We start from the raw sequence: 17,304 nt of genomic DNA, 5'->3' as shown, positions 1-17,304 counted from the left end.
CTAAGTTAAGAGTAAAACTCAAATGCCTTACCATCCTTGTTAACAGCAGTGACTTTGGCTGGGTAAAAACGACAATCAGACCAGCAAGCAAGGACTTGCTCATTTATTTGAAATTCCTAAAAAATATTAAAAAACAAAAAAAAAGGTCCTGTTACCAATCCAATTTCATAGGACATACATGGTAACCAAATTCATAAGACAGGCTGAAATTGACAAGAGCAGGTAGGGGAGATGGTTACTGGGATGAAGATGTTTCTGCTGTTCAACACTGGAAGTCAAAACAAAAGGGCTGGACACAGCCTTTTCCCATTTAAGGAGTTTTGGACAGACAAGGCACAGCACTGATGATAATTCTATCTTGTCCCTGAGAGTGTGTCTAACAGCCCAGGACCACCAGGGAGCACAACAAGCACACAGCTGGAAGGAAAGAGGCTGTTTCATCTCGAGGCAAATAGCATTCATGCCACCTAATGCCATCCACACTTTTAGAGGGTCTTTGGACAAAGAAGGCACTCCTTCACCATTAATATTTCATACTGCTTTCCCAGCATACAGTTTGCATTGAAACATTTGTAGAATGAATACCCAGCAGCCAAACTGGGCAAGAGTGAACAATCTTGAACTGGGAGGGGGGAGAAGGGGGAAAGGCTAGCAAGAGTTCAAGTTCCCTGGTCACGGTTAAAGTGGAAAACAGAATCCAGGGCTGAATCAGCTCCAAAGGCAGCAGGATTTCTACAGATGTCTCAATTCCTGTTTAAAAAACTAAAAACAAATACTTTGTCCTTCATTTTGAAGTCATAAAAGTGCCAGACATAGTGATGAAATTTAAAAAACAGGAATCCAGTCAATTCCAAGATTTTCAAGGGCTTAATTAAAAAAAAAAAAAAGCTAGCATAATGCTCCACATGGAATGACTGACTAATGACCAGACAGCAGATGACCTTAATAGGCAATCTAAAGGGACACAGCGGTATAAAAGAGAGAGATCAAGTCCCCATTCATCATCAGTACAGCCTCAACCAAATTAGTTTATGAGTTGTCACGTCAATCACGTCATACAAACAGATGACAACTGAGATTCTTCAACAACCCCAAGAGGCCGTGGAGATCTCAAGGTTGCACTCCAAGTCTAAATAAGGACGGTCCCCAGCTGCTACAGGCTTTTACACTAAACATCAAAGACTCAGCCCAATAGCTAAGCCCAATAGCTAAGCACTGAACTGCCCAGATTTGTTACTCACAGATGATCCCTCCTCTTCATGCAAGCCCTCTTTCCTCAGCTGTATTTTCTCTAAAGGACGTAAATAAGGACTGTCCCAGCAGAACCACTCATCATAACGATGGTTCCAACGCTTGAAATGGATGAGTACTTTTCCTTCTTCGTAATCAATATCTTCTATGTGAGCTGGATACCTGAGTCAGGAAAGAAAAAAAAAAAAATTGAAGTGCCCTTAAATATCCACCTAAAATAATCAAAATGATACTTTTCTAAACCTCTTACCAAAGAAGTAGATCTCAAAGTACTAAATAAAGCCTATCATTTAGCAGTTCTCTGTCACTGTGCCAAATCGAAAATCATGAAGGCTAACAGACTTGGGATTCAAATCCCATCCTGGATATTCCTTAAACCGTGATTAAATTAGCCTTTCAGAGCCTGAGTTCTTTCATGTAAAGCGGAAGAAGGATACACTGTGTTGCAGTGTGAGTAAAACAAGATGGCACATACACAGACCTGAGCACACAAGAGGCAGGAAGCGAACAATTAACAACTAGATTGTATTTTACAGGTGTCAAAAAATTAGAATGATTGGGAAGCCCAGACTGTGTTAGTCTCAATTTTAAGAATTTTGTAATCTATGTATTGGATATCATGCAGTTGTTAAGAAAAGAAGATGGCTCTATGTCATGATATGGAAAGCTCTTCCAAGAAAAACCATTAAATGCAAAGAGTGAGGTGCAAAACACTGTGTATGGTAAGTAAACTACTGCTTTTTTTTTTTAACAAGACAAAAAAGAATATACGTATTCAAACATGCTTAAATATGCATAAAACATCTGGAAGAATACATAAGAAACTAACACTGGTTACTTGTAAAAGTGTGGTCAGTTCAGTAGATGGGCTCTTTCAATCTCCAATCACTCTTCTTCTAGACTGAGAGTTACCAACTAAACTGAGAGTAAACCAACAACTACATTTGCTTGACTCACTTGAAACTGGAAATCAGGGTCATGGAGATCTGTGGATTTGGAAGCAACTGTCACGACAAGAGCCAGGACTGCTCAAACTTTTATGCAATGCAAATCATCAGGGGTTCTTGTTAAATGCAGATTTTGATTCAGTAGGTGGAGCTAAGTAAGGCCTTAAAAGCTTTAAACAAGCTCCCAGGTGATACAGACATGCTGGTCTATAGCAACAAGGATCTAATGTCTAGTCACTAACTTCTTGAGTGTCAAGTAGCAATGGTGGGGTGGGGGTGGCAGTAGCAGTAGTGACTTCCCAACCTCCAGTTCACACTCCAGGGGTGAGTCCTTCAGATTTAAACTCTAAGGCCTGTCCCCTTGAGTCCCACTCCTCCAAGTTTTCCAACAATTTTCTAAGGACCCAATTACTTGTGTTAAATCCTTTTGTGGTTCAAGTACCCAGGATGGTTTCTGTTTCCAGCATATAAACCTGACTGATACAAGAGGAGTACTGGGTATGGGACAGGGAGGGGCAAAAGTGGGAGGGAGACCTTTTGCAATACATCTTATAATACTTTTTCATTTTTCAACCATATAAATGTATTGCTCATTCCAAAAATAAGTAAATGATTAAAAATAAAAACAAATATGCAATTGTTCTCTTAAACACATCTGTATTGACCAGAATGCTATTCTACATTGAGAAAGTTTCGATTCTACCCATTGGCATTTTCTCCCTACAACTTGGACTTGCCCCATTACCTTCCTTTCTTACATATAACACTCAAAATCCTACTGTCCTAATAAGTATGTGCTACCTAAACGAACAGGCCTGCTTCCATTGTGTCCTCTTCGACCCTACACTAGTATCCACTAAGGCAGTTTACTTGGAGTAAACCAAAACACAGCAGGATGCAGATACTGGGCATTCAGTGAACACCCAGGAAATGAATTTCATTCTCCCTATTCTTCCCAAAGGTTGGGTGTCCCGTCAATTCTTCAGTCCCAAGGCTCACTGACTCCAGCTACCCACCCCAAGTTTAGTCCCTCTCCAGCTTCAGGCCCCAATCACTTTATGTGGGTATTTCTCACACAGGACTGACAGGGTATGCTTTTCAAAATTCCTAATTGTAGTATACATACATTAATTACTCAAGAAATATTAATAAAAGGAATAAACAGCCCTGAAACTAGTCTCCCTACTCCAATCCAGCTGACACGCAGCTGCCATAAATACAAGCTATCTTGACAACAGACTAGCTAATCAGAGGGCTGGCGAACTGAGTAGTACATTGGTAGGAGAGAGAAAAGTTTCCTGAAGTCTATCCCTCCCTGTAAAATGGAGAGAAGGATATGGATATGTCAGCTGTATTCCTCTTGATCTCTCAGTCAGTCAGCCTACCACAGATTAGTAAGCCTCGGTAACAGTCCTATTCAAAGGCCTTTCTTTACTGGTTTACTATCTTGAGCAATAGTTAGCAAACAGGTCTTTGGATCAACACACAGAATTAATTTTTCATAGAACCAAATTTATTTAATTTATAGAATTTTCCTTTATACTAATATCACATTCTAACTTTTCAGTGCTTAAACACACTTTTCAAATTAAAAAGATAGTAACTGTTTTTAATCCTTACCGATATTACGCAGTATTGCAAAGAAAACGGCAGTGTACTGATTTTTAAAGATCTCTAAGAAAAGTGGGGGGGAAAAAACTCAAGATGCAAAATGGTACTGAATGCACTACCATTCATTTGGAGTGGAGAGAGCCAATACATTCATACCTGTTTTTTAAATGCATGGCTATCTCTGGAAGGATGATCAAGCAACCCAATTTGCCTCTTGGGAGGGGAACTAGATAGTTAAGGAACTGGAGAGGAAGTATGAAACTTATTTTATTCAGTGTATATCCTTTTGTTTTGAATGTTGCATGTATTAAATATAAAGAATATAATTATATATTTGTTTTTAATGTTCTTATTTGGCAAAATAAGAAGCTGGCACTGTAGGACAACTTCAAATTCTTTTGAATTTGCACTTGGTCAGTGCCTTTTGAAAGTCTGGTAAGGTTGGATCCATAGAATTAACTGCAAAACCCTAGGATAGCAACTTCACTGTACACAGATTATGAAAGACCTCAGGCCCTTGGTACCCAAAAGCTACTTTCTTGATCAAAAAACTTCACAGGGCATAGGCAGCTCACTGTCTACAGACTACACAAATCTCTCCAGGTGGATCAAGAATAACCCAGGGGTCAGTAAGTCTTCCTAAGGAGAAGGTGGTTCTCTCTACTTCTCTAAAGCGTGACAAGGATGTAAGTCACTCATAGTGAATGAGGAAACCCAACTGCAATCCAGAGAAGAGAGAGGCAATTGATCTTAGGGATCAATCTGGTTAAGACCTGGTGGATCACAATTACACAGCTGCCTTGGGGACAGCTCAGATTCATCTGTCAACAAATCTTATTAAATGACTTTGATCTGGCCAGTCAATTTCAGGTCTCAGAAGATTATAAAATGGATGTGCTTCTGGTTTCTGTCTTTAAGAAGAACCAGACACCAACCAAGTTTTAAAACTACCAGGTGGATAGACATTTTCCCAAAATGGAAATGTAGATGGCCAACAAGCACATGAAAAGATGCTCAACATTGGTAATCATCAGGGAAATGCAAACCAACCCACAACAAGCTATTACCTCACACCAGAATGACTAGCATCCAAAAGAACACAAATAACAAACGCTGGCAAGGATGTGGAGAAAAGGAAGCCCTTGTACACTGTTGGTGAGAATGTAAATTGGTGCAGCCACTGTAGAAGACAGTACAGAGGTTTCTCAAAATACTAAAAATGGAACTACCACATGACCCAGCAATTCCACTCCCGGGGATATATCTGAAAAAAAAAAAAAAAAATGAAAACACTAATTCAAAAAGATACATGCACCCCAATGTTCATAGCAGCATTATTTAAAATTGCAAGATAGGGACTCAACCTAAGTGTCTATCAACAGAAGAATGGAGGGAGTTCCCTGGCAGTCCAGTGGTTATGACTAAGAGCTTTCACTCCTATGGCTCTGGGTTCAATCCCTGATCAGGGAACTAAGATCCTGTAAGTCGAGAGGTGCAGCCAAAAAAAGAAAAAAGAAAGAAATATTTATTTTTAAAAAACAGATGAATGGGTAAAGAATATGTGTGTGTGTAAGTATATATGTATGATGAAAAACTACTCAGCCATTAAAAAAAAGAATAAAAAAAAAAAAAGAATAAAATGTTGCCATCTGCAGCAACATGGATACACTCAGAGGGCATTAATTCTAAGTGAAATATGTCAGACAGACAAACACTGTGTGACATTACTTACATGTGGAATCTAAAAAAAGCAACACAGTAATGAATATAGCAACAAAAAAAAAGGCAGATTCACAGATATAGAGAACAAATTAGTGATTATGGGAAGGGCAATGCAGGGATGGGCAGGTAGAAGGCACAAACTACTGGGTGTAAGATAGGCACAAGGATCTAGTGTACAAGACAAGAAATACAATCGATATTTTATAATAACTGCAAATGGAAAGTAGTAACCTTTAAAAAGTATGCAAAATTTTTTAAAAATAAAAAGAAAACTACTAGAACCAACAAGACCCTACTGTATACCACAGAGAACTCTATGCAATATTCTGTAATAACCTGTATAAGAAAGGACTCTTAAAAAAAGAATGAATTATGTACACATATAACTGAATCACTTAGCTATGTACTAATACACACTGTAAATCAACTATACTTCAACAATTTTTTTTTTAAAAAAACTACTAGGTAGAATCACATGAAACAGCTGATAATCAACTGTTTCTTACTGACAAAAATCATAACTTTATTTCATTCAATCTAAAAATTGGAACAACCATAAAGGAAGCTGGAAAGCTGAGGCAAAGTTAACAAAAGAGGCAATGTGAATGGAATCTGTATAGACAGAAAAGGGGAGAGAATATTTCCAACACGTAATTAACAGTCATGATGAGACTCTAGTTTCCAAACTAACACTGCAGCTGGGAGTCATATTCCTAATGGAAATAACAGCCAGAAAGGAGGAGATATTGAACACCAAACTGAAAAAAATTTTAGCTCTGGGGAGGAGAGAGGGATTGGGAATAGCCAAGAGACTTTTCCTTGTAGTTTTAATTTTTACAAGAATTTAATCACACAATACCTGTGTAAGCAAAAATAAATACTTTTAAAGTAAAAGTTTTAAAAAATATTTAATGGTCAGATATCAAACAATAGCTTCATGGTTGTTGAATTTATATGCTGCTGGAGAAGGGAATGGCAACTCCCTCCAATATTCTGACATGGAGAATTTCCAGGAGAATTCCTGGCTGGCTACAGTCCATGGGGTCACAAAGAGTCAAACATGACTGACTGATTAACACTTTCACTTTGGGACATCCACAAAACAGAATATTATGCAGCTGTTAAAAAAAAATGAAAACAAACTATGAGTTGACAAAGAAAGATTTCCAAGTTTTAGAAAGCAAACTATAAAATCACCTTTTGTTGTTCCAAAAGAGGAAAATAAGAATATATACTTGCTTGGCTTGTATTAAACAAAGAAATACTGGTAGGATGGACAGAAATTAATAAAACTGGTTGCCTTTGGGAGTAGCATGAGTATAAAGTAGAAAGAGAAGTGAATGCAATAATTCTCACTGTATACCCTATCATTGTTCTGACTCTTTGATTCTATTTAATCTCTATCCAATGGATTATCAATTAATATCCTTTGCATTTCCCAGGCAGACTACCATTATCATATTCAAGTTATGATTACACTGTCTCACTTTCAATTCTGATATCTGCCATTTATTTTTCTCATTTATCACACTGATTAGTGTTTCTAAGATGATGTTGAAAATTAGCAGAAATAGTTGACATCCTTCTCTTTAATGAAAATGTCTCTGGTGTTTTATCATTAAAGATTTCTTATTAATGCCTTTAATCAAGCTCATGAAGTTTTTCTCTATGTGTAACTTACTGAGGGTCATCAAGAATTAAATTTTGAGAATTTTCAGCCTTTGTCTAGGTGATTATATAGGTCTCTGCTTTTATTCTATGGAGATAATGAAATAATACATTTCCTAAGAAGTTATCATTACCCTGCTTAAAAAAAATAGTCATATTTGATTGTGTGAATCGTTCATTAAATAAATAACTCTTTGGTCTTTTTAGCATTTTATTGACTAGTTTTGTGTCTCTTTTATAAGCAGAATTTACCCAAGTTTCCTCATATGATGCCGTTCCTGCCCAGTTTCATTCAGGCTACACTAACCTCATAGAAAGGACTAGAAAGTTTTATTTCATTTTCTGTGAAACTGCCTACTCTGGTGTGTTTTCATAAGATAATTATCTACCTTTTCCATTACTTTTATGTTACTAGGCTGGTCAAGTTTTCTTGAGTTTATTTTGCCTGTTTAGGCAAATAAGAGTTTGAATGATCATCAGATACAATTTAGATGTTCAAAATCAGCAGTTTTCCTTTGAAGAAAAGAGCTCAAGAGTCAATAAAAAACATTTCAACCTCAAGCCACAAACAGGATTTTTACATGATGATTACAAGCACTAGACTGCTAAGCAGTTTATAGGACAGAAACTATGCCCTATAGGGTCCATTATTCAAACATGCCTTAGTTTGGATTCTAGACAATCTAATAGGTTCTGAAGACACAAAACAAATAATCAAACCCCAGGGCTTCCAGGATGGCAAGGGCCCAAAGTTTGGTGGGCTCCTTGGAATCCCCCACTCCTCTCCCCAAGTACAGAGATCAAAAACACTCATGATTTGTGGAGAGAAACAAGTAAAGGAGTATAACTCTAGAATTACCTGGCCTGCCTATAGCCCAATAACCAGGGCTAGATGGAAGAGAGGCACTGTCTCTCTGGGGAAAGCCTGAGCTAGACAGACAGTGAGTTCTGCCCACTCTCCCCTATCTCCCTCTAACACACCTAAACAGACCCTTCTCTTTCTAAATTACATTTCCTATCACTCACCTCCTAATCTCTTCGTTTAGCTTAATCTACTTCCTCTGTTCACCTTCCCCAGAAGCAGCAATAGAGTCCACTGTATGCTTTTTCATCAGGTATTGGGGGGGGAAAGAGACTTTAGAGAAGAAGACTTAGCACTTGGGGTGAACCTTAAAAGATGAAGAGAGCTGTTTGCTAAGTGTATAAATTTCTTCCAGAGTGTTATATATTAGGCATTCAATAAATGTTCATCAAATGTACTTATTAAAAAAGGCTTGATTTTGAATACCTAGAGTCACAAAACAGCAACAGGAATATATACACACAGACCACAATGAATTCCCAAAACAAACCAAGAATATCCATGCTGTAGATGTCAAAGAGACAAACATATCCCAGTAAAGAAACTGTCAAATTGGAGGAGATACACGCATGGGTGCTGTGGTCATTATGACAAAATTAAATTAGTTACCAAAAAGCTTTTTTCTGAAGGACAAAAACTATTAAAAACCTCATCTGTCTAAAATTCAATTTGGGGGAACACCCTAGAGGTCTAGTGGTTAGGATTAGGTGCTTTCACTGCCAGGGCCCAGGTTCAATCCCTGGTCAGGAAACTAAGATCCACCAAGCTGCGTGGCACAGTCAAAATAAATAAAATAAAATTCAACTTGGAAAAGAACCTAAACTTCACAGTAACTTAGGTTACTATGGTGACTTTAAGCAAGTGGTAAAACTGGTCACTAAAATAAGAAGCCACAGAAGACCAGTGTAGCCAATCAAATGTAAAGAGACAAGAAGAGCGACAAAAATTAAAGAAAGAGAAATTCATCAATTCCCCTGACATTTTCTGAGTCCCCACTCTGGGCCAGGAAATGTGCCAGGGTTTGGAAATACAGAGCCAAATCTATAAAAACCTGTGACCACAACAGCTTACAGAGGAACAAAAACAAGGCACACTGCCTTTGATTTCCTCATACACATACCTTCCCTAACCAGGTCTGTTCACTTCACCCGAATCACTTCCCCTCTGTCCACTCCTCCCAGGCAACAGCCTTACGCCCTGCAGCCTCAGAATCTCTGAATATATATATCTCGAGTAGCCCCCATCTCTTTCCAATCTCTGTCAGTTTCCTGTTTCTTCCTTCATAAATAACATTCACCCCAATCTGTAATTACTTCATTTGTTTCTCTGCTGACTTGCTTACGTTCATGGCCTGCTTTCCTAGGAGATTACAGACACCCCTAAAGACATCTATCTCTCATTCACTGCAGTATCCTCAGGAGGAATAAATGTATATTTTTATATACACAAATAACTGTAATTAAGTATCACAGGTGCAACTACAGAAGACTGTTTAAAGTAGAATATGGGAGAGGAAATGGCAACCCACTCCAGTATTCTTGCCTGGAGAAGCCCATGGACGGAGGAGCCTGGTGGGCTACAGTCCACGGGGTCGCATAGAGTCGGATATGACTGAGTGACTTCACTTTCACTTTCAACCCTCAGCTGAGACGACTTTCGGCTCTTGTGTTTGCTATTGATTGTTTTCTTGAGTTCTCAAAGACCTGTGACCATATTTTTTTTTAAGTTGCCTGTTTTCTAATTGCATCACTTTACACACTATTGTCTAATAATATGTGGTATTTAGAATGTCTTCTTAGTTATTTTGAGCAGCCATTGCCTGTATTTTCTTAGCACCTCCTTGGTTTTCTTACATGAACTCATCTGACAGGGAAATGCAGCTTTTTTGTTTGCCCTCTCTGCATACTGGACTATCTGAGTCAGCGTTCTAACTAATCCCTGATGGTCTCTGAGCTACTGTTCTACCAGACTCAGTAGTTACGTGCTTCAGGAATTTTTCAGTAGAATTGGTCCTATTAGGAGACTCTTGGTGTCACCTGTTATCTTAAAAGCTGGTCCCTTTGCTGAGGCTCTTAATTTTTTGAAAACTTGATTCTATTTTAGCTGAAAATTGGCAAGGCTATTTAAAAAATTGAGGGAAGCCATTTAAGAAACTGAAAAGTAATCGCAAACAACATTGGGTAGTTGTGACTTTCAGTTCTGTATCAGTTGAATTTTTGTGCTCTTTTCCCTGTGTACGTGGTGGTTCTATTTTTCTCCAATAAAACTTTTTATTTAAAAAAAATAAATAAATAAAGTAGAATACGGTACTAAGGAGCAAAAGGCTAGTTCTAAGGGGAGAGGAAGGAGGGTGAGGAAGAAGAAGGCCTCAAAACAACTAGTGAAAATAAGACACATGACTCAATTCTGAAAGATGAATCATCATTTTCCAGGTGACCAAGGAGACAGTGAGGCTGAAAGTCTTTCTGGGAGAAGGTGTAAAATAAGTAAATCAGCACAGGTACAGAAGAAGTGAAGCACAAAAGAAGGTAAGGATGTACAGGAAACTGAAGGTGAGAAAAGAAGCAACAACCCTGTGTAGAGAACTATGCAGGAACCCCATGGATTCCACACCTATTGTACGAATGGGCAGGTGGGCCTGAAATGATTGTTGCCTGATAGCAATCCATGGACCACTGGGTGTTCATGAACACAGAGCTGGTGGTCCACAAGGTCTCCTTGAGGAATGTTTTACTGTGCTTTTCCACAAATCTGTACTATTTTTATTAGAGGTTCCCAGCTGAGATGCCACGAATGAGCAATAACATGAAAAAGGTTGAGAAGTACTGATCAAGATGACTCCCAAATAATCAAGTACTACTAAGGAATTTTAGTGTGTGTGTTTGCAATTAACCTGGCATTGTATGATCACTCTCAAAAGGTAGATATAGTGGTTTTAAAATATGTCTGCGAATTTTACATTCCTTCCCTCAAAAGGTAAAGCCTAATTATCCTCCCATTGAATGTGGCCTCATTTCTAACACATAGAATACGGCATCAGTAATGGTGTAGGACTTCAGGTCTGGGTCCTAAAAAGTGCTGCAATGCTACTTCTGGGTAAACATACCCTGAAGAATTGAAAGCAGAGACTCAAACAGATATCTATATACTGACATTCACAGCAGCATTACCCTTAATAGTCAAAAAATGGAAGCAACTCAACTGTCCATCAACAGAAGAACGGATAAACAAGATGTGGTATGTCCACACAGTGGAATATTATTCAGTCCTAAAAAAGAATAAAATTCTAATATATCCTAAGACACAGATGAACCTTGAAAACACCACTGTTGTTCAGTTTCTCAGTTGTGTCCAACTTTTTGCAAGTCCATGGACTGCAGCATGCCAGGCAATCCCAAGAGGACAAATTGCAAGATCTAGGGTAGTCACATTCATAAAAACAGAGTTGGATGGTGGTTTTTAGGGGCTAGTGAAGGAAGAGGATGAGGAGTTACTTTTTAATCTGTATAGAGTTTTTGTTTGGGAAGATGAAAAAGTTCTGACAACACAGAGAATATAGCCAATATTTTATAATAACGACAAAAGGACCATAACCTTTACAAATTGTGAGTCACTATATTGTGCTCCTGTAAATTATAAAAAATTGTACATCATTATACTTAAATAAATAAATTTATTTACATTCTAAATAAATAATTTTGGAGATGGGTGGTGGTGATGGTTGCACAACAATATGAATGTACTTAATGTACTAGACACTTTAAAATGGTTAAAATGATAAATTTTGTGTATTATTTTAACATACACACAGCACTGCCGCTTCTTAGGTTCCCCATGCTGCAAGAAGCCAGGTGCCACATCATGAGAACATTTTAGATGCCCTACAGAGAGGTTCACACATAGCCACAAGTCTCCCACAAGCAATCAGCACCTAGGACAAACATAAGACCTTGACCCAGAGGCTGGTCCTGAATTCTTGATCCACACACTGAAAGAATAATGGTAATGTTGCTTTAAGCCACTAAATTTTGAGAAAATTTGTCACACAGCAATAACTAACTAACATAGAAGTTAGCCCCAATGTTACTAAAAGTGAGATCCATAGATAGTATATTGGTTGGAGGCACTAGTCCCCATGTTTTTTTGTGTTTGAGCCACACTGCTCTACACCACCAGAAAAGTCAACCTACCTTGGGGCTCCACCAAGGAACAGAGAGGAGAGGACCATTGCAAAGTGAAACCCGTACAAAATGAGAGGGACTAACTCTACCTGCACAACCAGAAAGGCAGAGAATAGCCCAGGTCTAACACAGAAATACCAGAGAAGGTGATGGCACCCCACTCCAGTACTCTTGCCTGGTAGGCTGCAGTCCATGGGGTCACTAGGAGTCAGACACGACTGAACGACTTCACTTTCCCTTTTCACGTTCATGCATTGCAGAAGGAAATGGCAACCCACTCCAGTGTTCTTGCCTGGAGAATCCCAGGGACAGGGGAGCCTGGTGGGCTGCTGTCCATGGGGTCGCACAGAGTCGGACGTGACTGAGCAGCAGCAGCAGCAGCAGCACCACAGAAATACAACCCTGGCTTGTACACAGTATATGACCTCAAGTCGCAGGAAGGCTTAATGCTCAGAGTCTTGGCTGCTTCTGAGTAAAACTAAGCTGCACACTGTGCAGATGCTTAAATTAGAGCTAGACAGTGCCTGGCAGAAATCTGTCTAGTCCCCCTACATACACACCAAAAATACAAACTGAAGAACTGCTACAGGGGGAAAAAGAGGAACCAAAAGGGATAACAATTTCCCTCAGATTTCCTACTTCCACTACTAGTCAGCATTTCCTCACGTGGCTATTCATAATCAATGTGAGCAGTTTCCTCTAGGGGCTATATACTGCCTCTACATATATCTCACAGGATTTTTACCACCATCCCATGAGGACTTATGGAATTGTTAGGATCACTGCACCTGTCTTACATGTGTGGAAAGGGAAGTTCAAAGAGAGTGACTAGGTGGAGCTGTAACAGAGATCACTGTCCAAGTCACCTCACTAAACCCAGTGAAGAGACTTCTGCTCTTAATTTGACTTCACATACAAATATCCTTGTTCTAACATAGGTCCACAGAGGTGTCTTTTGTGGTACCTACCTAATGGCCTACCTGGTGGTAGCCGATAATTTGCCTGAACTTTGCCCCAGGGGTTGGGCAGGCTGCTTCCAGATTCTTCCCTGTATAAACAGCCTTTCTGCAAACATACAACAATCATTTACTTCAAGAATCAGAGCATGCCACTCTATTCCTGGTTCAGGGCACATACCAGAAGCAAATGACTTTTACGCACAAAAGTAACATTCTAAGCCATCTCCAGGCTTTGTGGAGAGGAGATGGGGATAGAAATCGTATTCAGGGTAAAACAAAGAGCTGACTATTAAACTACAGAAAAACTGTACTATTTTGGATGTCTTCTCTCTTTCCCTATCCCTTCACCAATTCCATTCTTCAACATCTGATACATCTAACTCTGAAAATGTCTTGAATTCATCTCTCCTCTCTAAGCTGATCCTTTCCCACAATTGAACAGTCAGCTCTTGCTGTTGTTGTTCAGTCACTAAGTTGTGTCTGACTCTTTGCAACCCCTAGAACACAGCATACCAGGCTTCCCTGTCCTTCACCATCTCCTGGAGTTTGCTCAAATTCATATCCATTTGTTGATGATGCCATCCAACCATCTCATCCTCTGTCACCTCCTTCTCCTGCCCTCAATTTGACCCAGCATTGGGGTCTTTTCCAATGAGTCAGCTCTTTCCATCAGGTGGCCAAAGTATTGGAGCTTCACCTTCAGCATTAGTCCTTTCAATGAACGAATATCAATTTAGTCAATCAACTAGTCAATCAATTTAGGATTGACTAGTTTGATCTCCTTGCTGTTCAAGGGACTCTCAAGAGACTTCCCCAGCACCACAGTTCGAAAGCATCAATCTTCGGCACTCAGCCTTCTTTATGGTCCAACTCTCACATCCATACATGACTAATGGAGAAACTATAATTTTGACTAGATGGATCTTTGTCGGCAAAGTCATGTCTCTGCTTTTTAATATGTTGTCTAGGTATGTCATAGCTTTCCTTCCAAGGAGCACACATCTTTTAATTTCATGGCTGCAGTCACCATCTGCTTGCTTTTGAAGCCCAAGAAAATAAAGTCTGTCACTGTTTCCATTTTCCCCCACCTATTTGCTATGAAATGACGGGACCGGATGCCATGATCTTAGTTTTCTGAATGTTGAGTTTTAAGCCAGCTTCTTCAGTATGCCCAAGTAACTCCTATACACCTCTATCAGTCCTGGCAAAGGGCCAGATATAGAGACTCTCAATAAATGTTTGGTGACTGAATAAACACCACCACTTTTCTGTTCCTACAAGGGATTGGACCATGTCTCTCTCCTGCTTAAAATCTTGCCCAAACTCCCACCTCACCTTATCTGTCCCTCTCCAGACTCTGAGAACATACATGTTCTGTGAACCCTCAATACTTCTGCTCACATTGTCCCTTCTGCCTGCTCTCACACTTCACTCTCATTCTGGAAATCTTATCCTTTAATCTCACTTCCTTGCAGATACCCTTAACTACCTGGCCCCTCTTGTCCTCTATCACACCTGCCTGGATAAATCCCAACTATAGGATAACCCACTTCAGTATTCTTGCCTGGAGAATCCCATGGTCAGAGGAGCCTGGTAGGCTACAGTCCCCGTGGTCACAAAGAGTTGGACATGACTCAAGCAAGTTAGCACACGTGCATGTAGGTCCATCAGATTCTCCACATTTTTCCAGTCCTGCAACCAGGCAACTGATTATACTGGAGAATACCCACAGGCTGATGGGTCTCACTTTAAATGCACAGCCGCAGAAAGTAGTTCCTCTGGGGCTGAGGGGACTCTCTGACTGGATATGGGAAAAAAGGTCTTCTAAGGAGCCCAGAATGTCTCTATCTTAATCTGGGTGGTTACACATGTATATACATGAATAAACGTTCATCAAGATACACAGTTAAGGGGCGTCCCTGGTAGTCTAGTTGTTAGGAATCTGTCTGCCAATGGAGGAGGACACAGGCTGGAACTCTGGTCTGGGAAGATTCCACATGTTGAGGACCAACTGAGCCCGTACACCACGACTACTGAGACTGTGCTCTAGAGGGCGGGAGCCACAACTACTGAGCCCATGTGCTGCAATCACTGAAGCCTGTGCCCTAGAGCCTGAGCTCCGCAACAAGAGAAGCCACCCCAATGAGAAGCCTCAGCACTGCAACTAGAAAAAGCCAGCTCAGCAACAAAGACCCATTTTAGCCTAAATAAATGAATAAATAGATAAAATTTAGAAAAAAAGAAACAGAAAGCAAATCCATGTAATGGGAAAAAAATTTAACTATAACAAATATAGCACCCTGGTGCAGGATGTTGACAGCGGGGAAGACTGCAGGTGTGAGGGTAAGAGACGGGGACTCTCTATACGTTCTGCTCAGTTTTGCTATGAACCTAAAAGTGTTCTAAAAAATAAAATCTCTCTCTTTTTTTAAAATCTCCTATACTCACTGCCAACTCTCAAATTTGTATCTCTAACTCAGGGCTCACATCTAGATGCTTGACTTTTATTCAACCATCTGCTCAACATCTCTACTTGGTGATGAAAAAGGAATCCCATATTTGAAATGTCTAAAATCAAACAGCTGGTTTTCCCCATTTCAGCAAATATTCTATCAGTACTTTGACCAAAAGTTCTTGGAGTCTTCCTTGAATCTCCTCTGTCTCTCAAAACATCATCAGCAAATCTATTGGTTATACCTTTGAAAAATACCCAGACTCTGATCCCTTCTCATCATTTCCAACAATGCTTTTTAGTTCAGCAACTATCACCTTAAATTCGACTACTACAAGACTCCTAGGGTTCTCCCTATTTCTCCCCATGCCTGCCTATTACAGGCATACTACACACAATAACCACAGACACTTTTAATAACTGAAATCAGATAATGCCACTTTACCATTTAAAATCCTTCAGTGACTTCCTATTATATTTAAAATCAAGTCCAAAACCCCTCCTCTGGCCTATCCCGCCCCTGCTGACAGGTGTGGGCTCATCTTCTACCTCTGGCCCCCTTACTCTTAACTCTCCATCGACTGCCTGAATGTGCCCAGGATGCTATGCCTTGGCTGCCTCCACCTGGAACCCTCTTCCCCTGGATATCCCTCACTCTCTTCAGATTTCTGCTCAAATGCTTCCATGTCAGACAGATGCTCCCTGGGCATCCTCTACATTGAAAAGCTCTCATCATAAACATACTGCATCACTCTCTGTCCACTTACCATTACTTTTTCCTCTTTATTTATCACCACGTAGTCTTCATGGAATCGATCTGTTTATTTATGGGCTATCTATCTCCACTGGAAGATCAATTCCTGAAGATCAGGGTCTATGTCTAGCCTAATCACCACTCTTCTTCAGCATCTAGCACTATATAAATGATTTGGCATCAGCCATCTTTTGGAACTCTTCTAAAATTCCTACACACAAAATTAATTGTTGTCTCTCAGGGATTTGTACCCGAACTCTATGCAGAGTAAATGTCACCCCATAATATAATTAATTTCAGGAACTTCACTCTATATCCTAGGTACAGGACACAGAATGGGGAATCAAAGCCACACCTTGTCAAGTTCAGAAGCCAGACTATCTGGATTCAAATCCCAAATCCATTACTTATCAGTTGTGCAACTTTGGGCAACTTACTCAACTGTTGTGCCTCTGTTTCCTCACGTACAAAATGGTAACAATAAAAGTATACACTTCATTGTATTGTGAGGGTTAAATGGGGTATAGGACTAGGGTTAGGGTTTAGACTTGTGCCTAATAGAGTAGGTCACTCATTAAATATGAAATATTAGCAAAGATTCAAAATCACTGCAGATGGTGATTGCAGCCATGAAATTAAAAGACACTTACTCCTTGAAAGGAAAGTTATGACCAACCTAGATAGCATATTAAAAAGCAGAGACATTACTTTGCCAACAAAGGTCTGTCTAGTCAAGGCTTTGGCTTTTCCAGTGGTCATGTATGGATGTGAGAGTTGGACTGTGAAAAAAGCTGAGTGCCGAAGAATTGATGCTTTTGAACCGTGGTGTTGGAGAAGACTCTTGACCCTTGGACTGCAAGGAGATCCAACCAGTCCATCCTAAAGGAGATCAGTCCT

At 39.7% G+C, this 17,304-nt stretch overlaps 1 protein-coding gene across 3 annotated transcripts in view; it reads right to left on the bottom strand.

The window, feature by feature from the left end:
* PHF20 (PHD finger protein 20) overlaps nt 1–17,304 on the bottom strand; it is a 134,692-nt gene that overhangs the window by 87,215 nt on the left and 30,173 nt on the right. For 2 of the 3 annotated variants that reach the window (XM_065921917.1, XM_065921918.1), the window contains exons 3-4: nt 1,242–1,413; nt 32–116 (exon numbers count right to left, since the gene is read on the bottom strand). In XM_065921917.1, the coding sequence (XP_065777989.1) occupies nt 32–116; nt 1,242–1,413 (257 nt within the window). Of the gene's footprint in view, nt 1–31; nt 117–1,241; nt 1,414–17,304 lie in introns of those variants that run through there. The other variant, XM_065921919.1, reaches the window with a different exon arrangement.

The sequence above is a fragment of the Muntiacus reevesi genome, chromosome 2 (assembly GCF_963930625.1).
Source record: "Muntiacus reevesi chromosome 2, mMunRee1.1, whole genome shotgun sequence".
In the NCBI taxonomy this organism is placed as follows: Eukaryota; Metazoa; Chordata; class Mammalia; order Artiodactyla; family Cervidae; genus Muntiacus; species Muntiacus reevesi.
Note: the sequence above shows the minus strand (reverse complement) of the source record. Positions and strands in the feature narration are given on the sequence as shown.